The 24,170-nt window shown below is 39.9% G+C and overlaps 2 protein-coding genes and 1 long non-coding RNA gene across 5 annotated transcripts; 2 read left to right on the top strand and 1 right to left on the bottom strand.

The window, feature by feature from the left end:
• Positions 1–1,141: 1,141 nt before the first annotated feature.
• luc7l3 (LUC7-like 3 pre-mRNA splicing factor) lies at positions 1,142–9,517 on the bottom strand. Its single transcript, XM_086076098.1, has 11 exons — positions 9,312–9,517; positions 8,856–8,922; positions 8,724–8,763; positions 5,275–5,419; positions 5,092–5,169; positions 4,899–5,003; positions 4,329–4,490; positions 3,842–4,197; positions 3,455–3,681; positions 3,140–3,363; positions 1,142–1,785 (listed from the first exon to the last, which is right to left on the bottom strand). The coding sequence occupies exons 1-10, from the start codon at positions 9,408–9,410 to the stop codon at positions 3,173–3,175; spliced, it is 1,470 nt and encodes a 489-aa protein (XP_085932224.1). The 5' UTR covers positions 9,411–9,517; the 3' UTR covers positions 1,142–1,785; positions 3,140–3,172.
• Positions 5,703–10,793, top strand: LOC147182437 (uncharacterized). Of its 2 annotated transcripts, none has more exons than XR_015094849.1 (2): positions 5,703–6,031; positions 10,508–10,793. It is a non-coding gene; the product is annotated as an uncharacterized LOC147182437 (long non-coding RNA). The 2 variants fall into 2 exon arrangements; XR_015094854.1 differs by lacking the exon at positions 5,703–6,031 and adding an exon at positions 9,640–9,710.
• A 1,791-nt stretch (positions 10,794–12,584) lies between these two features.
• Positions 12,585–22,554, top strand: ankrd40 (ankyrin repeat domain 40). 2 transcript variants are annotated; one of them, XR_015094833.1, is made up of 6 exons: positions 12,585–13,065; positions 13,507–13,655; positions 13,981–14,610; positions 15,777–15,958; positions 20,595–21,644; positions 21,817–22,554. XR_015094833.1 is itself a non-coding variant. In XM_086075925.1 (5 exons), exons 1-5 carry the CDS (start codon positions 12,932–12,934, stop codon positions 20,736–20,738), a joined length of 1,239 nt encoding a protein of 412 aa, XP_085932051.1. In that variant the 5' UTR covers positions 12,585–12,931; the 3' UTR covers positions 20,739–22,554. The 2 variants fall into 2 exon arrangements, 1 of the variants encoding a protein (XP_085932051.1); XM_086075925.1 differs by having other exon boundaries at positions 20,595–22,554.
• Positions 22,555–24,170: the final 1,616 nt, after the last annotated feature.

The following is a 24,170-nucleotide window of genomic DNA, read 5'->3' as shown; positions in this document are numbered from 1 at the left end:
TTAAGTCTTAAAGCTTACAGTGCATCTTAGGTTAATGGTGAAACTTTACCCGAAAAATTACCCCCAAACTATAATTAAAACCAAAATTCCAGGACGCCTCATTATGTAGCCGACTCAAAATAAAGGCTGTTCGCAAAATAAAATGTTACTCTTACAACTCTACAGCCATGGTAGCCATGCACTAAAGACAATTATTCAGTTACAGTGCAGTGTCCTCTTCAGGTCGTATCTATAGTGGATATACAAAGTCACCATCTCTGTTCAACCATTGATGTAAAATCAAAGAGACAACGTTCATTTCAAAAGATCCTACCTTAAATGTGACCTACAACTTGTACAACTTAATTGAAAAACTAAAATGGAGGGGCACAAGAAAAAATATACAATGACTTCTAAACATAGAACTACTTTGTTGCAAATGTTTTTGGATAGTGTAGTAGTAGTAGTGTATTGGTGGCAAATCTGGATGTAGCAATATTCTTTTTTGCATAAACACTCCAAATGTGTCTGATTGTGAGGGCAGCTCCTGTGCGCAGGCCTCTTCAGATCGCCCCAGAGATGTTTCAGCAGTATCACGTCTGGACTCAAGCAGGGCCACTGCAAACCCTGTATCTGGTGAAACGGATTATTTTTGCTTTGGTTTCTCGTCACTTGCAACTGTTATTGTAATTGATTTACCTGTCATTTTTTTAAATCCATTGATTAATCAGATTTTTTTTTTTTACCTGATTGAACCGTAAAACGACAGAAAACGGGAACAAGTTGTACCAAAGTAAAGGCAGATGATTGTAAATGGCATCCAATTCTGTCATGGAGGACTACATGAATCTGAGAATATTTACTGACAAGTGGCTGAAATTCTGAGGTTTTGGAGATTTTTAGGTCTCAGTCACTTCCCCAACTAAAAGTGGGTGTACTCACCTGTGCATCCACATCTCAGCTAGGGATCCATGCTTTTTTTTTTCTTTCAGGACCCGATACTAGCCTGGTTTACATAGAGCCATGTATTCCGATTAGAAAGAATCCGAACGGCCAAACAAACACCTCAATTGGAATGAAAAGGCTGAATCCGAATGGATTGTGATTTTTCAAATGGCCACATAGACATTTTATGTATGCAGTTAAAGAAAGAAGACAAGTCTTTTTTTTTTTTCACCGTTTATTTCTCAAGACCACATGAACATTTTAAGCTGACCAAACCTAAATACATCTTCAGCCTTTAATCAAAATGATTGGCTCCAAAGGAAACTATTATATTTTACAGCAAGATAAGCAAATCACTAGGAGCTCAATGTGGAAGGAAAAAAAAAGAGCCACGCCCCATCATTGGACTAACATTTTACATCATTATTTAAAATGTTTAAAATATATCAGAAAGTGAAGTAGACCTGACACACCAAAACAAACCACAAGCATTGTTTCTTTTAATGAGTTGTTACTAAATGTGGAGGAAAGAGGGAGATTCTCAAAGTAAAAAAAGAAAAGAAAAGAAAAAAAAGTGACTACTTTTGGTATTTCAAGTGATGTCTGACCGATGTCAAGACCCCTCAAAATACATATTACATTAACCACAACGACTCATCCAACTATGAGCTCAATCAACAGAGACATGAAAAACATTGTAGCCATATTTTCCTCCCTCTTTCCACAATGTATGTTGTTGATTTCTAATAAGCCACTACACCTATGTGGATCACCTTGTTTATAAGCAGCGACGTGCCAAGGTCAAGGTGTGGTTGGGGTGACCTCCTCCTGTTCTTCCTCCAATGGATCTCTCAGATTCCCCTGATGGACAAACATGATCAGAAAATGGAATGTTAGGAAAGGAGCCCGGCAACAAGTTTTCTACAAAAAACTAAACAAAAACGTAAACAAATGGCTGCTACTGGATCAGAGTATCTTAGTACATCACACAAAAGACTATTAAGTTCCTCTGACATGCCTTGTCAGCGTTTGGCTGACAATGCTGACCAACTGCCTACAAAGTTTGACACCGCTTTGAAATTAAATCATTTTACAAGTGTCAAAGCTATGTGACATTTCCTCTGTAGTTATAAAAGTGAACTGTTTTGTTGAAAAAAATTTTTTTTGAAAGAAAATAAATTAAATAAATAAAAATGAACAGATGTGACAAATGTTTCAGAGAGGACTACAAATAAACCCTATGGCAGAGGTTGATCAAGCAGGTGATCTCTCCTAAGCTGGAATGATGAACTCTATAAACAACATTGACATTTCACAATCAAACTTTCAAGTTGATGTTGTGGAGAGTACAGGCAACAGCATTGACAAAAGGATGTGGGTATAGAAAGGAGTACCTGGGGTGAGTACCTGCACACTTTGACAGTCAGAGAGTATCCTTGATTTTTAATTTGCCCTTTTCACATGTGGTCTCGCCCACAACACCAACGCTGTGAGGTGTGGAAGTCAGCTGCAAATTATGCCATAAACCCTACCCTCCAGTTAGTTAGTTACGGCGTCTCTCCCGCCCGCCCCACAGCTCCTATGACTACCCCCAACCCACCACCAGCACCACCCCGCAAAAAGACACACACAATGCAAAGCATTATCAGGCATAGGAAGGAAATGCATGGCATTTGCTAGTCAAGTATTGGTGTGTTTACATATGAGGATGAAATCGTCCCGCTATGGGTACATATAAAACACACTATTGTGGTTTAACCATTTGTAATCTATGTGGAATATAACTTCACACATTATCCAATGAAAAGTGCCAAATAGGAAACAAATTACAGGAAGGAAATTTGATTGGATTGATTATATTGCAATATTTTTTTCCTGGTACTTTTGTAAAGGACCAAAACACCTTGAAGGATCAAAAGCGATACAAAACGAGGGGTACCTCTGGGCATGTTTGCTCAGGGCTACACTGGTCTTTCCCTCTTGGCTTTGAGTGAATGATTTCTACCTTCTTCTCATTCATCGGGCCTAGTTCTTCATCTTCAGTGCATACTTATGATGCACTATTCAAAAACAGGATATGGTACATCAGACAAACATCATCAGAATTGAAGTGAATGCAAAGAAGGTGGGAGCAGGAGGGGAAGGAAGTGTAGGAGGGGTGGGAGTGTGTGAAGGGTTTGGGGAATCAGGGGGGTGAAGAGAAGGACACACTTACCTGAGTCTGATCTGAGGTCCTATCAGATCAGTTTTAATTGGACTGAGTGTCACCTTCAGAAAGGAGGAGCTCTTGCTGGCCGTTAAGGAGAGCGGGGGAGGCCGAGGCAGCAGCCTCTGTCTCCATCGGCTCCGCTTCTGTTGAAGCCTTGACGGCAGCTGTTTCGCCGTTACTGTTCTTGTTTTTCTTGGAGCTGGTGTTTTCCTCCTCCGACGCCTTACGGTCTTAAAAAAGAAAAGAAAAAAGCATCACGGGGTGTTTGGCACAATCACCAATTTCACATTTTGTAAAAGAAAAACAGACATGGGTCATCACCTTTTTCTTTGGGTGAGCGCTCTTTGTCTCTGTCTCTATCTCTGTCCCTCTCCTTATCTCTCTCCCTGTCCCGCTCCCTGCTGCGCTGGCGGTGAGATTTGCGCTCTGAGCTTCGCGACCTCCTCCTGTCACGGCTACGGGAGCGTCGCTTCCGGTCGGAGCGGTCGCGGTCAAGGTCGCGACTGCGTCGTCTGTCCCTATCCCTTTCCCTCTCTCGATCCCGGCTCCTGCAGAACAAGCAAACGTCAGTGATATAGAAGTATTAAAAAGCAAACAAATCTACAGCCTACGATGTAAAAAAAAAAGAAAAAAAAAAAAAAGACAGTTAAGATATTGACTTCATTTTGATTCCAAACTTTGACATCACAGAGTAACACTTTGGGTTACCTGCTGCGTCTGCGGTCACGGTCCCTGTCCCTGCTCCTGGACCTCCGACGATCCCGGGACCGACTTCTTTTCCGGTCTGATACTCGGTTGGAATGGCGGCTGTTAGAAAGGCTTCGCCGAGCCCGTCTGTCTCGGTCTCTGTCCCTGTCGCGGTCCCTTTCCCTGTCCCGCTCTCTGTCCCTGTCACGCTCCTTCTCACGTTCCCGCTCCTTCTCTTTCTCTTTCTCTCGCTCCTTCTCCTTTTCCTCCTCATCTTTACGCTTCTTCTCCCGCTCCTCCTTCTCCCGCTCTTCTCTGTCTTTCTTAACGACTGGGTTTTCCCCTTGCGGGTCTTCTGAGCGACGTCGTAGTTTCTCCTGTTGGAAGTCAAGCAAGCAGCAAAGTTACTTATGAAATGTGACCAACAATACATTTTAGGCAAACGCAGGAAGCAGGAAGCAAAAATATGTCGTTACTTCCCTCCAACCCCCACATCTGCCGCTATTACCTTGAGCTCCTCTACAGTGGATTTGATCTTGGCGTAGCCCATATGCTGCTTTCCCATCAAGTGGTCATCCACCCGAGACTGAGCGTCGCCCACGATCAGGAAGGCTCCGCACACCTCGCACACTTCCATCTGTTTCTCCTGGGCCGCAAAACTCTCAATTGTCTGAATGGAAAGACATCCGTAGTGGATGACATCACCTCGTGCTTGACTAAGAAAATTCATGGCGCTTCATAAAAGTGAGACACAAATCCTAATTTCCCCACTGCTTTAATCACTATTTAATAGTATTAATCTATTAAATCAATATTCGATTTATAATTCATACAAAGTAGATTTACATCCCCTAAAAAATGTGATGCGTTGTGTATATATAGGCTATGTTTTGTCTATTTAAAACTGCAAAATGGTGTAGTTAGTTGTCCTTTATGGTTTGGAATTCTTGGAAGATTAACAAGTATTTTTAATGAAATCTAATAAATTACCAATTATTTTACATCTATTATGACAGAATGAATTAAATCCTTAAGAGGCAGCAGATGTAGGCTGATGAGGATGAGTTAGGTGACTCACTGAAGGGTTGGAGCTAAGCAGTTCCCTCTCATCCTTGAGCTGCTCAACCAGCTTCATCATTCCTTGAGCCTCCTCCACACGGCCCTCAGAGCCCAGCTCCTCAATCTATGCATATTACAGTACAGTGTTATATCAGCCATGTAAGTGAAAAGGGAAAAATAAAGTTACTGTTATTGCAGTATTTTCAACAAACCTGCATAACTAAATCTTCAATCTTCTCTGTCAGAACCTGAGACTTCTCCTCATTCTTTCCTGCTGGAGCAGGAGCTTGCTGTGAGGGGGAAAAAAACACGGTACCTTTAGCAGTGAAAAAGACAAGCTCTATTTATAACTTGCAAGTTTTCAGTATTATTAAAGAAAAGTATGAAGCACTAACCCCTGCATTCTGCTGAGCTTGGGAAAGTGCGAGTCGAGCATGCCCACGACGAATTCGCCGTTCTACTTCAGCCAGGAGTGACTGCAGATAGCGCAGAAAATCCCGCTCATATCCCTCCTTCATGTAACGCGAGCTCTTTTCGTATCTGAACAAAAATAAAATACATTATCAATAGCTCACATATACATGGAATGTTGCAGCACACAATTTTAAAACACAGGTTCCAAGCCATTAATGCAAAACACAAATATTAACGACGTTGCGGCGGCGAAGGCAGAATATAGTTGAGGCTGTATGCATTTGAATGTGGAGATGGAACGAGAAAGTGAAGAAAAAGAGATACATTTAAACGCCAGTGTGACGACCTTTCTCCTGGAGTTCATTTTGTTTACCCCGTTTGGACCCCACCCTTTTGGCGGTGTGCAGCGACCGGGCGCTATCCTCAAAGACAACTCAAACTCCAGCGGAACACCATAAATGGCATCAGCTAAGTCGAGACATGCTTACAAGGCACAATTTAAACTGCAAGCTAGCAGTTACGCGGTTGTACATGGGAATAGAGCATCCGTGAGATAATTCCACATCACTGACTCCATGATTCGGAAGGGGAGGAAGCATGAAAACGTCGGGCTTGCCATAATTCCGGGAGGATCCAACCACTGGACATTGAAACTGGGAAAGTTAAGTTGCAAGAAGCATCGGAGCGATCCACCAAATCAAACTGGGAGGCCGCACCGGCTGGACGAATTACGCCACGGTATGTGAATGGATTGTGAACGCCTGTTTGAGTGGAGGGCAACGAATAACGCGAGTACCGTGAGTTAAATAGTTGAATTATAAAGTACAACTGAACTCACTATTTTGGTCCAGTTGCCATTTTAAAACACATGGTAGAATGCTAGCTATCGTATTTTAGCATGTATGCGCTAAGTATAGTACGGTGCGCTCATTTCGGAGCTGCAGTCACCTACAGTTAGCTAGCCTGCTAGCTAGCTACCAGTAGCTCTGAGTGTGTGTGCGTAATCTGCAAGATTTTAGGTAACCTGACATTTTAATTAGCCATATTTTGAAAATAGATTTCTTTTTTTGTACCATAGGACATATTTCTAGCTAAGCGAATTGGAAAAAACAAGGCAAACAGTCGGTGCAAGATAGGAAATGTAAAATGAATAAAAATTAAATAAATCCCCACCGCCCCCACCCAAGTAGATTTCAAATCTGTGGGAAACAGTATATAAATCTGTTATGTGTTAATTCTTTCGACAATGTTATGAGGACGTCTTCAACATTTTTTGATCCACTGCACAGTCCTGTTTTTCTTATCAGTTAATTACTTGCATAATTTAAAAATGGACAAAAAATGGCCCCAATATTTTTACATGAACAAATATTCAGAATGTCATGCATAAACATTTATTAAATGCTTTACTTTAATGCATGTAGTTATGTTTATTGCTCAAACAACATGTGCTACCTTTAACTAAATAATAAACTAATTAAATAATCTGTGGTAAAAATTAATAGTATGTTTAATCTGCATTAAATACATGATTAATGCGAAAAAAATTGTGATTAATTAATTAACACCAATTTATTCATGAAATGTGTAGGGCCATTTGTATTTTTAACTCTGTGTCCAGACTATATTAACACTCCGTAGAATACACAAAATCCATTTAAAAAACTAAATACTTAAAAAAAAAAATTTTAAATATCTAGTGAACATAAAAAGTCCCATTAAAAATATGTAGTTGTGTATGTTCTTTTCAAAGCAAGTGCAGGTGGAAGTTTAATTAAATTATGTTGGATACAACAGCAAGTGTTTCAATTATGTTTGGGAGTACAGTATCTCACATTTATCTGGAGTCAAACACAAGCTGTACAGTATGAACACCACGTAATGACGTACGTACTTCACTGAGACAGTCGAAGAAGTAAGTCACGGAGGTTGAATGGCTACTGTAGCACCATGTACCGACTGAATAAATAGAAATGGAAGACTGATTGCTGAGAATACTACACAAACCATCGAACCCAATGCCCACCACAGGCAGACAGCCACCTCTGTGCAATTTAAAACAATTTATGGCGATCAAAGGATTTTATTTGCAGTGACTGGAACACAACAAAGCTACATGCTATGCTAACAGCGTGCCGTACTGGATGCAAATGCATGCATTTTGAGGGAAGATGCGAAATAAATCATAACTTGCTCATATAACAACCGATTTTCACTTCACTTTTTTGTCGGCACTAAAACATTTGCTCTCAATACAGAACATGCATCGTTGATTATGTTTGGCGTCCAGTCTTCCACGAACATGGAGGTCACAGTGACGTGTCATGTCGACTTATTTTGCATGTCTATGGTTTCCAGAACGCATTCAGGCTTATTAATACTGCAACGAGCCAAGTTTTGTTGTGTTCCTACTAGTGCATGTTCCATTTGGCATTTCTTGTTTCTGAGTGTTTGTGAAAAGTTGGGTTATGCTTGACGCGTGAATGCTCCTTGCAGAAGTGAGACTAGCGGAATCCAGCGATCACACGTTTTGCAGCCTCCATACTTAACGCGGCTTGCCCCCGCTATGGTTGATATACTCCCAGACTTTAGGAGTCAGTGAAGGACGTCTACGCCCCATCGTTCCCTGATCGTCTGTCACACAAAATGTCCCTCCCTCCTCTAATGGCAAATGGCGCCCAACTCGCAGTGCATGATCTGCGTGTATAGGGAGGTGGGCGGCTCTGTCTGCATGGCTTCTCTGTGCGCCAATAGCTGCTGCGTGGACAGGCTTCCACTGATAGTGCCAAGTTTACACAAGCTTCCAGTAGATGTTATTTGTGACACTCAAACGTCATGTGGCAATTAGCGCCAATGTTAGTGAATTTGACGCTGTTTATCAATGGGTTTTATTTGCATAGAGGTGGGCCAAATATATGCATATTACCTCATTTAAACGTGCAAAACCACCGGCGCACCAGGCGCAATCTGATTGGCAGTGCAGTTAGTAATAAATTTCTCCATCTACACGTGCTTCGTGGATTAGACACTCCCGGGTTGCTTCATTTATACCGGTAAGCGCCACGCAAATGGCACACAAACCTTTAGTGGAATCGGCCCACTATTGCTTACGACAGCGTTTGCTCATCTGCCATGTTTTTCTGCGTGGACCATAGCTTAAAACTTCTCTGGGGCACGGTGGGCACTGCGTGGAGGGGCGTGGTGGCTGAAATGAAGTTGTGGACCTCTCTGACGCCTTAACTCTAACCATAACCCTAAGAGCATGGTTATCGGGAAGTAGGACATACTTTGTGTAAAAAGAAAAATGTTGCTAATTTTTTTTTTTTGCAAAAATAAAATTGTACAAGCGCTTCAGGTAGCGCTAGATGGCGAGTTGCCGGTCACGGCAAAATATCCACTGTAAAAATATTTAAAAAAGTACATTGCTTACACTTTCCGAAGATTTTCATCATGTATTTTCTCACAAGGGCCTTCCAAAAGAAAATGGAAATCGTTAAGTCAGCTTCTCATCATATACCAACGTACATTATTTTGAACGTACACGTCATAGTCTTTGACTTACCTAAATCAGAGCGTGTGTTTGTAAATAATTCCGCTGGACAGAAGCCACACAGATAATACCGACACACCTAGTAACAGGGAAAAAAAAATGTTTTAACGTACACAAATTCCCCTCCGATTTATTGATCACAATACATCTCTCCTGGTTTCGGGTTCAAATCCGATTACAACGCATGCAACTGACGCATCATTGTGAGGTCTAGCATTAATTAGCATTAGCAGGCTAACAATGGTTCAACGTGTGTGGATTTACATTTATGTCCCGGTGCATCGACCATATTTTACGGCTACGTCATTCGACAACTGCATGAACCATCGTTAAATAACTGCACGAATAATCATTAAAAATATATTCAAAGACACCTACAACGCGAGTTTGTACTCCATACACAACAGACGTTTGGTTACGTTAGCGAGTAGCCCCACGAGGCTAAAATTAGCAAGAATGCTATCTTACGCTCTCGTCGTCCCATTTGACGTTACATCTCTTCTCGTCGGGGGCCAAATTCCTGTCTCGGCCCATTAACTCATCGAGTAGCTGGGCTGCAGAAATCATTTTTGCTTAACTTAGAAGTACGCAACAATATATCGCGGAGCTTCAGTTCACACCATGTCAAAGCGCCCAAAGTCCATTGAATCAAAATGGCAGCGGCGATGACGTCACCCCTCACCAACTGCGAAAGTGAATCAGACTTTTGACCCGGAAATGCAACTCCGATTCAATTCGCGCGCGCGCACGCACACATAATAAAGCAAGTCCATTATTATAATGTAATGATGGAGAAACCGAAGCTTTCGGAAGCAGTGAATCAATATGAAGCAATGCGTCGAAATGGTTCAGTGTTATGATATGGAGGTAAATATGGTGCAAAAGTAACTTGTAAATGCACCAAATTTTTCGCTACAAAGATTGTGCAAAACTGATTCGTACTCGTAGAGAGGGGGTCTTTGTGGATTATCGTTACGCAATTGTGACTTCAGTTTCGGGTACACATCTTTTTACATATTTGTGGATCGAAATACACATTTGTAAATAGTTTTGCTACAATAATGGCCCCATACGATTTACATTTAAAGATTTGAAGCCTACCTTTGGACTTTGACTTTCTGTCCTGAATGTATTTCCCTTTTACCTGGGCCATTGTAATGTCATAGCTGAGGCAGTGTAAACATACGATCAATAGCACTTCTTTAATGTCTTCAAAAACTACCTGTATACTTGAACTGAATATTATTAAACTTGACACCCTTTCATATGATGTGAGTTTATGATGACATATTTGCCGTTTTTATTTCAAAATCCTATACTGTACATACAGTATCCCATATATTGTTAAAACAAGTTTTGCAGTGAAATTGAAATGATCATTCTTAACACTTGTAAACATACACATTTGCCTTCAACACTGAAGCCAAACAAACATAATACAAATGGAAAGGTTTATGAACAATGTCTGTGTCTATCAGTATTACCACTATTTCTGATATTAAGATGTGACAAAATCTTATTTTTTTTCTGGCTAACAAGATAAAGCTAAACGTTTAACTGATTACGTATAATGTCAGTGGCTGTGTTTTGATAATGACCCAGCTAGGAAGTTATGATTTTTTTAATTGTATGAATATGCTGACCCAACCATTCTGTTTGCACAGATGCCAGCATTCAGTCAATCAAAACTACTTCTTCATCCATCTCTCGACGGTGGCACATGGTGTGACATCAAACCTGCTTCAAAGCGACTGTGAAGTCCAACAAATGAGAATCCTTGATACACTGGTTACTGTTCTGAGAGAATTTTACTGCAAACACCTTTGGGAAAGTGAAGAAATTATGCTTTCTATACGTCTTCTAATTTCTAATTTTAATTTTAAAGGAGTACAATTTAATTCATTTTCCATCAAATAACATGTATCATTCAATAAACAAGATTGTGCATCATTTGAATTGTTTTACTTGATGTCCAGAAGAGCCGTTTCTGCATCCATTGCTGTGGTTGTGTCAACATCGATTTGAAGTGTTATGATGCATTTGCCACGAATCAGTGTGGTGAGTCATGACACTGCTTCACCACTGCTTTCTGTACCGCTGACGCAATTTTGTTGAAATGGTTCAGTTCTTCGAGGCATTTGATACAACTCAATGTGGTGACATCTGCTGGACAAAAATATATTTAATTTACATTCAGCAAAAAAGGCAAAGTGTTGTTAAGAAATAAGACACTCTTGTGTCAGTTTTAAATGAAAAAGTGAAATGCTTGTGCAACAGAAAATTGACGATGGTATTTGAATAAAATGCTTGTGACACTGGGACGGGGATTTGGATGTTTCACGTAAAACATAATTTCTGCAGCATTTGGTTTCAGTTGGTTCCTATGACCTCTCCAGCTTTGGAGAAGATACTTTCGGTGATTTGATTTATATAATAAATCAGTGTATATAGTGTGTGAATGAATGCCTACAATATGTGCAATTGCAGATTAATCTATTGTGTAATTATCTAACTTCACCTCCACTGTAAAAAATAAATAACAAATAAAAATTCCCCCGAGTGATATTTACTTTTAAAAAAAATACATAACTTTTTTATTATATTGTAAACTTTACAAGGATAGTTTTGGGTACATTTTCCCAGTTAAAAAAGTTACTTAACTGCCGAGGAGCAACCTCATGACCTTCTGCTTGGTAGGCAGACACGCTATCATGTGAGCCATATTAGTTTTGTTATTTACCATCATAGGCTAATGTATTTTTGGTGTGACTAAACGGAGCAAAAAATGGCCTGAAGGTACAAGGATTCCACCTGACACCAGCAACACAGCGGGAGTTTATTCGTTGTTTCCTTTCGGACACATTGTTACAGGTTACATCGATCACATAATATCTTTTGTAACATTGACATCCGAAAAAAGGGCTGAAGGGTAGAAGCCATGCCTTATTAGTAACCAGTCCCCATCGATTCTTATACGCATCATATATACATTGATTATGATAATAATTGATTCATATCGTTATCAATCCCAGACTTAAGTCTGCACACTCCTCGCTCAGTTCATCTTAAGTAATGTCCGTGTGTAAATTGCAGCTAGTACCAATCATTTGGAATTGGTCAATCGTTTCCCGGACGCCACGTGGCCAACAGGCGCACCCAACCAGGCAAGCGCCTAAGGCGAGCGCATGCTCGTTCACCAGTAGCGTCTTCGCTGACTTTGATTGATCCACATTTAATTACATTTAGTGGAAATGATCGTCAATGACTTCTTAACATGGTAGGAAAAAGATTTCCTTAATTTCGACAAATCTCTGCAAGTGTTTGCAATTTCAAATGATAATTTCTACAGCATTGCTAGGAAATCCAATTTTTAGAACAGGCCTGCTGGCCACTTATGGCCCTTGGGGGCTACCTGCCGTTTGTGGGTAACATGTTGGCAATGATGACACCAGTTATAGTCATTCGATGACACCAGTTATAGTCATTCGATGGCACCAGTCAGAGTAATTCGATTATTAAAAGTGTTTTTTAAGTGCCATAATAGTGATTGAATACTTGAATGAGCGGCATTAAATGTATACACTTTGAGGAAAGGCGCTTTATGAAGTTAAATGTATTTGCATTAGTTTACGATCTGCCACATTCAATATGGCGGACGCACCAGCGTATTTTCAGCAACGTACCAACACGCTCAATGCGGTGTGCATAGTCGTTGTTACATGCAAAAGTGTCCCCTCACTATGTGGCGGTGCTTCTGGCAAACCTCGGAAGAAGGAACGCAGGCACCGCAGACAAGATTGACTGGATTGCGGGTGTTGACTAACAGTACTAGTACAAACTGAACCGAACGCAAACGAGAAAACAGCTTTGTAAACACTCAAGAATCCCGCTGTTAAGTCTAGCGGAAGCATTTTGTTATCACTATCTAAGATTAGCACTAAAGACTGCTATCACCTAGTCAAGCTAGCTGGCACTGTAGTTAATTTTTAGCCCGGTGGCTAATGCTCTTTGGTCATCATTGTTGTCAGGCTAAAGCGTGAGGCTTTAGTATATCATATGAACTCAGAAATCCCGTAACCTGTGCCAACATGTCCACTACTTCGTTGGATAAAGAACTCCAGGAGCGACTGAGAGAGGCGTCTGCAATCGGGGACATTGACGAAGTACGGACATTGGTAGAGAGTGGAGTAAACGTCAATTCCCAAAATGAAATCAACGGATGGTAAGTTTGAGCACTAAAGCATAATATTAAGTGAGCGGCTGAGGTCTCCCTAACGTGGAAAACCACAAACGTGTTTGCCTTCACTTACTGTAAATAATTGAAGCCTATTTAACAACTTCAAGTAGTTGCTCGGTGAGTTGCATGTGTTTGGTTTGGTCTGTGTGATATCTCATTAGGCAAATCACGGCTTAATCCTTTAGAGCAGCCTGTCGGAAATCCCCTTAGTGGGTAATTTGGGCTTTCAAGAAAAAACAAAACAAAACACTGAACAACAAAATATTTACAGTCAAATTATATTCCCAATCATGAACATGGATTTTTTTTGTAGTCATGCGTACAAGTTATACATTGCTATAATAGATTAACTTCACTCAAACCTCGTTTTAGATTGCTATTTGGGTATCTCTTTTACATGTGCGTAATTGTCTTTAATCTCACCAGGACTTGCCTGCATTGGGCATGCAAGCGGAACCATAAGCAGATCGTGTCCTACTTACTTAGTTGTGGCGCAGACAAAGGCATTCTCACAGCTAAGGATGAGCTGGCCTCACAGCTCACATCCAAACCGGAGATCAAACGCCTTTTAGGAGGTAAAGGATTGTCACTCATTGTTTTTCTGCTTCATAACTTTTGTTTGTAGTGTTTCTGTGAGGTAGATCAAAACACAGAATTACCAATTAACATGAACAAAAATGTGGCTGCCGTACGCAACAAGCTTTGCAGTACTGTATTTGTATGAATGGAGTCAATTTAACTGTCTTTTATTTCATGGAATAACTTAATGCAGATGTTATATATTAATACTATTGAGATACATCACATTTAGCATCTGTCAGTATATGATTTAACATAGACAAACACTTTTTCCCACCCATCAAGCTTGTATAAACTTATTTATTTTTTCCCCTTCCACAGTTGAAGTTGAGGACGTGCCTGAAGTCAAGGAGCCTGAGTTGCCAATCATCCCCAACTATTTGTCCAACCCTCCCTTCTTATACGCACAGATGGATAACAAGATGGAGGTCCTCCTTTCGCAGCACCTTGCACAAAATGGTTCCGCGGAACACACGGAGTCCACGGAAAGCAATTCAGCTCCACTTTCTCCAAACCAGCACTTTCAGATGTCACATAGCCTGGCCTCCGATGACCCCGTTCCACCAGCAAACCCCATCGCTCACAGCCAAGTTCAGACCCGGGAATTTGTTCCAGTGGCTGAGCAAAATGGCGTGTCACCTGGCTTGACCGCATCTCACAACCACACAATTGTAAACTGTTCAGTGCCTGTGGATCTGTCAGTTGAGCCGCACCTGGTCAACCACGCTTTACCACACAATGGACCCGTGTGCTCGCCTCCCTTGGCCTCACCCAGCCCTGGTTTGGCTTGCAGCAATGGCAGTCAGGTCCAAGCTCCAGTGACCAACGCTAACCCAACAGTGAGCAGGCAGCAGTCTGTCCCGCAGCAGATAGGCTACAGTCAACCAGGCGGACCTGTGCCAGCTTTCCAGCCATTTTTCTTCACAAGCACCTTCCCCGTCAATGTGCAAGGTGAGAGTAAACTCTTTTCAGGCCTTTACGAAAATGTGTCATTCCACTACTGCATGGCCCAGGTTTTTATAAAGCCGTAGCAGTTTTGTCCAGGTCTGTGTTGCTGTGAAGCAGACCAAAAATAATTCTTCTTCACTGTACTTTGGGGACACTTCCATTAGGGTATCAACCACCGTGGTACTGTAAAGCTGAGATCCCTAACAACTATCAGCATAAGGTGTGCTGTGGTAAATTATCCAGCTTCACTTAATTGGTTCAAAGTAATTCACTACAGATAATGTGTCTTTGTTTATTTATTCCAAATGCATAATACTTGTAGACAGAACAATTACATTACATAGCCAGATAGAAGATGGTAGAATGAACCTGTATATCCACTTGATGCCATTCATATGATTTTATGTTCAACTAAACAGGCCGCAATTTCACAATCAGTAAGTAAATTTTTGAGTAATTAGTCCTTATTTGGTCAATAATAATGGTCACTTCAGTCAGTGTGACAAACGTTTATATTTGGATTGATGACTAGAATTAAGCTGCTTTATGTTCAGAAGCTATAAAAAGTCTACACACCCCTGGTCAAATGCCAGATTTCTGTCATAAAAAAATTAGACCAAGATAAGATACATCATTTTAAAACTTTTTCCATCATTAATGTGACCAATAACCTTCACAAACTCAAAAACAATTATTATTATTTTTGAAAGAGTTACGTAAAAACCAACAATTCCAATCCCAAAAGTGCACTGCTCATCAACAAAAGAATAGCATACTTCAATGTGGCAGATTTTCTTTAGCTGGATTTGGGGCCTTAGTCAAGATGTATCACACTGATGGACTCCTAATCCAAAAGACTGACAGCTGTAATCAAATTCTAAGGTGCTGCCACAAATGAGCAGTTTACATATTTATGTACAGAAAACATGGATAACAATAAAGAAAATGTAAGTTGTGTTATATGCATAGCGCATTTCTGATTGATGTGATGCGAAGCTTGATGGACTGACATCATAAAGTTGATGAAATGCAGTGAAAGAGCTGTTGTATATTTAGATATAGATAATTAAATACACGATTACTTGCCTATGGCAGTCTTTTAAATCTGTCACTTTAATTAGAATTGTGTTGAATGGGTGCACCTACCTGTGACTTGACTCCCACTGCAGAATTAGTACTGAAGGTGCGTATCCAGAACCCTAACGCGCGTGAGAATGACTTCATCGAGGTGGAGCTGGACCGCCAGGAGCTCACGTATCGATCGCTGCTGAGGGTGTGCTGCCGTGAACTGGACGTCAGCGCTGAACATGTGGAGAAGATCCGCAAGCTGCCAAACACCATGTTGAGAAAGGTAAGATATGCTTTGCTTATCCTTGTTCGTTTTGAAAGTTGAACCCCTTTTTTGACACCAATAACTATACAGTCAGTGCCATTCTTTCACCTGACCATTTCTAAAGGGACTCAAAATACACATCAAAAGTATTCAAAAAAGTCAGTCTTTTGTCTGTTTGTGTGACAAGTTTGTGTACACTGAGGCTTTCTATAGTTCATTATAATCATCACAAATCCATTGTTTTGAATGAGATTGAGATCATGATTAATAAAACAATTATTAATTGATTTTAAAACCTAATATTTTTCTCAGCTATTAAAACTCAACGACTCAAAACTATGACCATAGCCTTACGCTCATTCATCACTTCTCGTTGAATCACGTTTATTCTTGAACGCTATTTTATTTTTTGTCAAGTATAACATACTCTACTTGTAATTAACCGACAAATGATTGAATAGACCAATCACTCAACATGTTAGCTCAACAATGCATTTAAATGTAAGTGGATGATTATGATTATCTCACTAATCTCAGCGAGGATGCGTCGCACCGTCCCGAGTGGAAGAAGACTCAACACGGAGGCTTCAATCAAAGCAGCCTATTGCTATATGTTAATTAAGGCTGGACGATTATGGAAAAAATTGTTGAGATTGAAATCCCGATTAATAAAATAATTATTCATTGATTATTATTATTATTTTTTTTAACTACTAAAATTAAATTACCGGCACTCAAAACTATGATCATAGCCTTACGCCCATTCATCCCTTCGCGTTCAACACTTTATTCTAGAACACTATTCTTTTTGTCAAGTGTATGAAAATAAATTTCTTGGAGTAGTTATTGATGAAAAATTATGTTGGAAGTCACACATAGATAATGTCAAAAATTAAAGGGATACTCTCTAAAACTAAGGATGTCCTGAATAAGAAATCATTATATTGTTCATTATAATTACCATATCTGACCTACTGTTTGGAAATCTGAGGAAACGCATATAAAACAAATACCAGTCCTGTTCTCAAACTGCAAAAAAGAGCCATAAGAATTATAAATCAATCAAAATGTACAGAGCCAACTCATTCTCTATTTATTAAATCAAATGCAATGAAATTATACGACTTAGTTGAATGTAAAATAGCACAAATAATGTATAAAGTACACAACAATCTACTCTGCCACAGTACTCCGAAGCTGTTTGAAATTAGAGACTCCTTATAACATAAGGGGTACAAGTGTCAAAAAAAATTCAAACAAGAGCAAATATTAAGCAAAGGTATGTTTCTGTAAAAGGTGTTAATTTGTGGAATGGTTTTAGAACTGGCCTGAAAAGATGTCAGCCACTTGCTGAATTGAAAACATTGTTTAAAAGTAAAGTTTAAAAAAATTACTTACATCAGACATGAGCTGTTCAAGTTGTATATATACACTGTAATTTCTTTGGATGTATCTGTGTGAGTGTAATGAAAATCGTATATGTGAGTATGAGGATATGATTCATAAATGTATTACGGTATATGCCTATGACTTTCATGTACATATGTCGCTGGCTAATGTGCATATGTTAAAGTGCACTTGTATATATGATTAGGTTTATACATTTCCTTTTGTTGAAATACATTACCTTATTTTATCACCACGAAACGAGTAAGGGGGTAGGACTAAATACGTTTTTAACTTCCTCCTACCCCTTTTGAACATATAAACTTTCTTGTTTTTCTTTTTTACTTCAATTTATATTTTAGACTTGTAATGTGTTTATATGTTCAATAAAAACAATAAATCAAAGCAAACATAACCTTGTAGATATACGAAATTCAAGCTGCTTGCATTTTCATTCTTCATTTTCAAACTTAGGCAATACATTACCCTCTATATCATATTTATTTAATTTAATGTTATTTTCACAAGTCTGGGCGGCTAACCTGGGACCTCAGGGATTGTATTTTATGCTATGTCATGACCAAAAACAAAAAAATTCCTTGGATACATTTGTATCCTTGCATTTTGAGGGAAAGAAAAAAAAAATGCTGTGCATCAAAAAAAAAAAAAAAAAAAAAACTTAGAATACACAAAAAAAGTAAAATAAAAATACTGTATACTAAAACAGTAATTGCTAGGTGTTCCTGCGTGTTTTGGCTTCTTAGGGGCAGTGTGGTGCCATGAATCCATGGCGCTTACAGGGCTGAGTTTTAGCGTTTGCCAGCTCACCAATGGCGACTAAAAACCGCGTCAGGCAAACTCGGTTTACGCTACCATTCACCCGGATGGCGACCTGAAAATGATTGCGAGTGCACACAAACTTGTGACAGCACGCGCTATAAAGCTACGTTCATTTGGTGACTGCATCGAAAGAAGACAGCACCGTTAGCACTTAGCACTGCTCAAACGCCATGATTTTGTGTCTAGTATCGCGAGACCTCTTCCATATTTTCCCTTTTCCCATTCGAGTGTGCAACGAGTTCACTTGCGTTCACTGTGGCCGTTAGCATAGCATGTAACTTTGTTGCGATCCAATCGCGGCACATAAAAGCCTTCGATCGCCGCAACTAGTCTTCAATTGGGAGAGTGTCGCTGTCTGTGCTTGTAGCGGACATTGGGTTGGATTATCTGTGCAGTATTCTCAGCAATCAGTCTACTATTTATATTTAATCATGATGCTAAAATCCATCCATCATCCATTACTTTCTTCTGCGACTGTCTTAGTGAAGTAGGTCATTACGTGGGTGGCGCCCAGTGTGCCACCCGGTGTTCAAACTGCAACAGCACAGGTTTTGTTGAACTTTAGATGAATGTGAGCTACTGTAGTCCTAAACATGCTTGAATCACTCACTGTTGTATCGAATGTAATTAAATTCCTTGCACTTGCCTTGAAAAAGCTTATACAACCACATAGCTTGAATGGGACTTTTTATGGCCACTGGATATTTTTCTTTCATTTTATTAATGTATTTAGTTTTTTGAATACATTTTATTGTGTATTCTACAGGCTGTCCATATAGTCTGAGCACAGAGTTGAAATTACAAATGGCCTTACACATTTCATAAATAAATGTGATGAAAGCAACACTTTTAATTAATTCACTGCCATTGACGGCTATTGACGTCAATTTTATTTATTTATTAGATTAACATTTTTTCCACTTTTGTTAACAAGAGTATGAAAACCTATAATTTAGAACAGATGTTAAATGTATGATTAATCGTGAGTTAACTATTGAAGTCATGCGATTAATTACAATTAAAAAAAAAATTATTGCCTGAGGCGAAAAAAAAAAGAAAAAGAAAAGATTATTAAAAATTAGGAGTATCAGGGGATTACATTTTTTAATCGCAATTAATTGCATGACTTCATGAGTTAACTCACAATTAATCACAAATTTTATATCTGTTCTAAATGTACATTAAAACAATTCTAGGTTTTCATACTCTTGTTAACAAAAGTGGAAAAAAATGTTAAACTAATCAAAATAGTTCAAATTAATTTTTGACGTCTACAACCGTCAATGGCAGTGAATGAGTTAATATACAATATTTTTCACTTTTATTATTACTACAGGAATCATTATTTTCTTTTATTACTTATTATAGTTATCTTATTGGTGAATAATTTGTCAAAAATAACACACACATGTAACCAACTAATAGTATAGATAAAAAAAAAATTTTTTTTAATTGGCCAAATTATAATATGTGAGGTATCGGACCAAGCCAGCAATATACAGGGACAGTGCTGGTTCTGGCAGGGCCACCACAATTAGGTTTTTGGCCACCACCTGAAAAGGCTTAACGTGTAACCCTGCATTATTTTCAGTTTTGTGACGATACGACCATATTTCTTATCAAAGGGCGACCTGGAAAATTGTCGGGTTACCTCAATTTCCCATATTAGGAGCCCGGCTGGCTCCTTAGCCTGGCTGATTAAATCTCAGGCTTGCGCTTACAATGTGAACAGAAGAAAGTTGCAATTGAATTCTATTAAAATAACTAATTTTTCACAAATTGGGAATATTTTGTGCCTTTGAGTGGTGTAATCTTACCTGTGGGTATGTGTTTCCACAGCATTTGTGTGTGAATATTTATTTGAAGGACTTTTACTCATGAAGTTTTCTTAGCATTTGAATGGGGTCCTCCATTCACTTGCATTAGCATTAGCGCTAGGCTCACGATGTGTTAAAAACGAAGCGTGTTTTATATTTAAATACACGCTGTATGTAATTCTCCTTATCGTGTGTTTAGTTTTACAGTTAACTCCAACTGTCGTGTGACTCGCGTCATTAAACAGCTTAAAGGACGCTTAGGGACGGCAGAATCACACTGATTCGCTCTGGGCTAGCTACAAGCTACATGGTGCATTCAGGGTCCTTTCACAACGTAGGTAACTTGTAAACGCACCGCAGCGTTCCGCACATGAATTGTTTTTCTTCGATTATTACATCTTAATGATTGAGAGGAGCCAAAATCGAAATCGCTATAAAATTTCGGTTAATCGTCCAGCCCTAATGCACCGTACATTTTGTGCAGGTTAATAACATCCTGATGGCGTTGATATATTGAGGGATTGCAGGAGCAAGTAGAAATGTGCTGCTTCATGTGGCTGCGATATTCAACGGCTGATGAAATCTGGAATGAATGTCCCTCTTGTGCCCAGGACAAAGACGTCGCCCGGCTGCAGGACTTTCAGGAGCTGGAGGTTGTGCTGGAGAAATCCGAGGGCTTGTCCCTGTTCTCCGGGACGGGGGCGCTGACTGACAGACCGTGCTACAACATGAAGGCCTCGCGCCTCACCTACTAGAGCGCCCGCTTTCCCTGCTTCTCACGGGCTTCCGTAGCCACACTCGAGCAGCCGCTAACCAGTTGCCTGCCGGATCCCTTGTCGAGCTTCTGTCACTTTTCTTAGCGGGATTCTCGTCTTTCACGTTCTTGAGCTCTTTGTCCTCCTCCGGGCCCTTTTGCTGCTTTAGTGTTTCCGAGCTAGTTCTGAGAGATGACTGCTGCGTGGTGTCGTCTTGGATTATGAGAGAAGGTATTTGGGCCCCTCTCTCCATTGCCACCCAGCGCACCTCGTGCCAAGACTCCAGGGGAACGCCAAGGGGTGGGTGGGGGACACGAGCTTGTCTTCCTGGGGTTTCTGCAATAGCCTTATATGGACATGCCGCGGAGCAAAGTGTCGCACGCTATTTGATTAACCCTCACTGATCCGAGCGCTACAGAACAGAACAGAGCGGCGACAATAGACGCGTTGCAGCTTGCTTACACACCTTCATACATGCTGTTGCTTCAGCCTTAGTGTCTTTGCTGCAGAGGGGACCTCCGTTAGTCTTGGTCTTTTCCGACTACTCATTTTAACTGCTGTCTGCACACGTTCCAACAGGATGGAGATGAAGTACACTGTGGAAAAGAACATTTGAGTTTTTATAGTTTCATCATGTGTACCAATTGCAATTCATGAATAGTTGTTTTAAATTTCCAGATACCTCACCATCTCTAAAGGGTTTTTATATTTTAGTTGTTCTTTTTTCCTTTCTCAGTTGTATTAACTATCACTAATGAGGCCGGACCACACGTTGTGCTTTCAACTAACAAGGCTCATCATACAAGTAAAGTCAAAGGTAATTGTTCCTTTTGCGTTCACAGGTTGCAAACTTGCATTGTACGATACAAGGAAGTGTCCTCCTCACCAAGCTCATTTGACCTGCTGGTAAGCAGAATATCTGATCTGCATCTCAAAGGAATGCAGCTCAGCAAGTTTGCGTCCTACAAAGTGGATAGGAATGGAAACAAAAAAAGCACCTGCTTGTTAATGTTCCAAAAGGAAATTTTCTCAATGCCATTCTTTTATTCTCATAACTTTTTTTTGTTTCTAATTGCAGGTAGCTTTATAACTGAAGTCTGTTTGACCTAACCTCAAACTGCACTGACAAGATGACTATTAACACAAACGTTGTGTGTGTTAACTTATGGTAATGGTTATGTGAAGAGCCTTACATTGAATGGAAATGTTAATGCTGCTCATCCGTTGTGTTCTATTAATTCTGGGCCTCATTTCGTGAGAGTGGTTGCCGTAGACTGCCTCACGTTGTACATCCTACAATCAAAAGGTTTCTTACCCAGTGCTAACTGTCCACTTTTCAAATGTATACCTGAAGCTCTTACTTTATTATATATGTATTTTTATTAATAAGCATAGTTTTGTTTTGTTTCCTTTCCTTTTTTTCTTTTTTTAACCGGGTAGGCCTGTTGTGTTTGTGTCAAAACATTCATGTCGAAAGCTGAAGTTGAAGCACGGCGTGGCCGTTGTTGGATGAAAGTGCAATGTGAGGTAAAGACAATGCTAAAGGCTTTATTAAGACTCAAATGAGTTGAGAGAAAGTGTGGCTAGACAGGGTGCGAGCGTCATGTTTAAAGGAGAGGACTAACAAGATTTGTGGGGGGGTTCTAGAGTTAAAGCAGAATAGAGTTTGACTTAACCTATGCATCCAGAGTCTGATATTTTTATAAAAGGTGTGTCCTGTGTACTTGCAGACATAATCGTAAGCACTGTTGAAGCTGTGTTTTTGGTTCTGGAGACCTGTATATGTTCTTTGATAAAAGCATGGTGAATGACGTCATCTCTTTTCTGGCTCCCTTACTTTAACACGTCCTCTTATCGACGTCGAGTCTGACGTGTCGTAGGTATGATAACATCTTCCAATACAGTTGACATTCCACGCATCTATTATCTGAACCGCTTATCAACATTAAAAACACTAGAGGGAGGTAGAGTCAGCTGGTACAGCAATAGCCATTTGTTCATTTTTTCCTCCGCTTCTTGTAGTCAGTGTAGATAGAGTGTACGTTTTCTTTAAGCATCTAAATTGAAGTTGATATGTAAATAGAAATTATGTCATTTAACAAATCAATCATGCCATCTTGGTTGTTTAAACCACCGACATTTGTTTAAATGGAACATTTCAACCATAAGAGTTGATTCTTTTAAATTGGACCAATTTCTTCGCTTTGAGCTAACCCACCAGTCAATTATTATATCCGTTCAGGAAATCTTACCATTTGCTTTATTAGCGCCAATTAATAATCTCGGCCAGTATGATGAGGCATTTTTACATAGACATACGTATGGAAGATCTGATGTGCGCTAGCCAAGGACTATTCCAATTTGATTCTTCAATGAAAACATGGCAAATGGGGAAAGTACAGTTAAAAAGACAAGTTCATATTCCCAATGTTGCTGTACATGTACGATTACTCAATACAACAATAGCCTACACTGAAACCAATTGCGAGTCAAAACTTTGACCCCCGCCCCCTGGACCTTCACCATCCAGCTGTATATTGTAATCTGACCCAGGTTTGCGCAACAAGCCACCGTAGTACATTTTGTTATGCCCCAAATCATCAAGACCTTTTGTTATGTTCCCTTCCAGATGTAAAGAACATAAACAACCACTAAGTTGTGGCCGCACTCTTACAACTTGCATATCTGTGACGCCTCTTGAATGAATGGATACAACAGTCCCATGTGGTGAGCAGATGTTCAGGCAAAGCAAACCAAGGAGCACAAATATTGCATCATCTCAGTGGACAGTGCAGGGATTGATGCTATCTAGGATGTACGCTCGTTTTAAGAATTGTATCAATTTTAGTTAAGTTTGAACTACATCTTTCCATCCGTCCATTTCCCGCAACTCTTAACCTGCTCATTATTGTTGTTTGCGATGTGTTGTAAAACTGGATTTATGAACTGTAATTAGGCCCAAAGTCACATATTGTTTGCTGTTAATTTGGCGAATGACATCAGGAACCTGGAATTAATTGAGTTGGAGAGCGGTGGCATCTCCTCCATGCTCTTTGGTAGTGTTGTCATTTCATGTTTGTATGTTTAATAATACCATTTCGTAAATGGCTGAAAGCATAGCGGCGACTGTATCGCTCCCTTTTTTTTTCTCCACTTCAGCTGTTCGACGGTGTGAACGGAAATGATCTGAACGTGAATTCACGTAACAGAATGTCGAGAACAGCAATCCCCCCTCTATCACAGTGCTTATGTTCCAGTCCATCCTTATAAATGAAATCTTGACATTATTTAAATACTCTCTAGTGCTGTTTTTTGTAGCATTTTTTAAAGGTCTTTAAACGCATATTGTACGAAAAGTGTAACAGTGCATTGAGTGCACCGATTCCTCAATGTGTTTAGAGTAAACAATTCACCCCCCCCCCCCCCGCCTCC

The sequence above is a fragment of the Leptonotus elevatus genome, chromosome 1, assembly GCF_054856555.1.
Source record: "Leptonotus elevatus isolate MCC_2025b chromosome 1, RoL_Lele_1.0, whole genome shotgun sequence".
NCBI lineage: Eukaryota > Metazoa > Chordata > Actinopteri > Syngnathiformes > Syngnathidae > Leptonotus > Leptonotus elevatus.
Note: the sequence above shows the minus strand (reverse complement) of the source record. Positions and strands in the feature narration are given on the sequence as shown.

What these genes read in the sequence shown, in the direction of transcription:
- luc7l3 (XM_086076098.1), bottom strand. Translation starts at nt 9,410, where the DNA reads ATGATTTCTGCAGCCCAGCTACTCGATGAGTTAATGGGCCGAGACAGG. An exon ending in AAACACACGCTCTGATTTAG is followed by an intron (nt 8,764 to 8,855) that starts GTAAGTCAAAGA and finishes TTCTTTTGGAAG; the next exon opens with GCCCTTGTGAGAAAATACAT. An exon ending in CGTGACCGCAGACGCAGCAG is followed by an intron (nt 3,682 to 3,841) that starts GTAACCCAAAGT and finishes CTTGTTCTGCAG; the next exon opens with GAGCCGGGATCGAGAGAGGG.
- ankrd40 (XM_086075925.1), top strand. Translation starts at nt 12,932, where the DNA reads ATGTCCACTACTTCGTTGGATAAAGAACTCCAGGAGCGACTGAGAGAG. An exon ending in GATCAAACGCCTTTTAGGAG is followed by an intron (nt 13,656 to 13,980) that starts GTAAAGGATTGT and finishes CCCCTTCCACAG; the next exon opens with TTGAAGTTGAGGACGTGCCT. An exon ending in CTTCCCCGTCAATGTGCAAG is followed by an intron (nt 14,611 to 15,776) that starts GTGAGAGTAAAC and finishes CTCCCACTGCAG; the next exon opens with AATTAGTACTGAAGGTGCGT.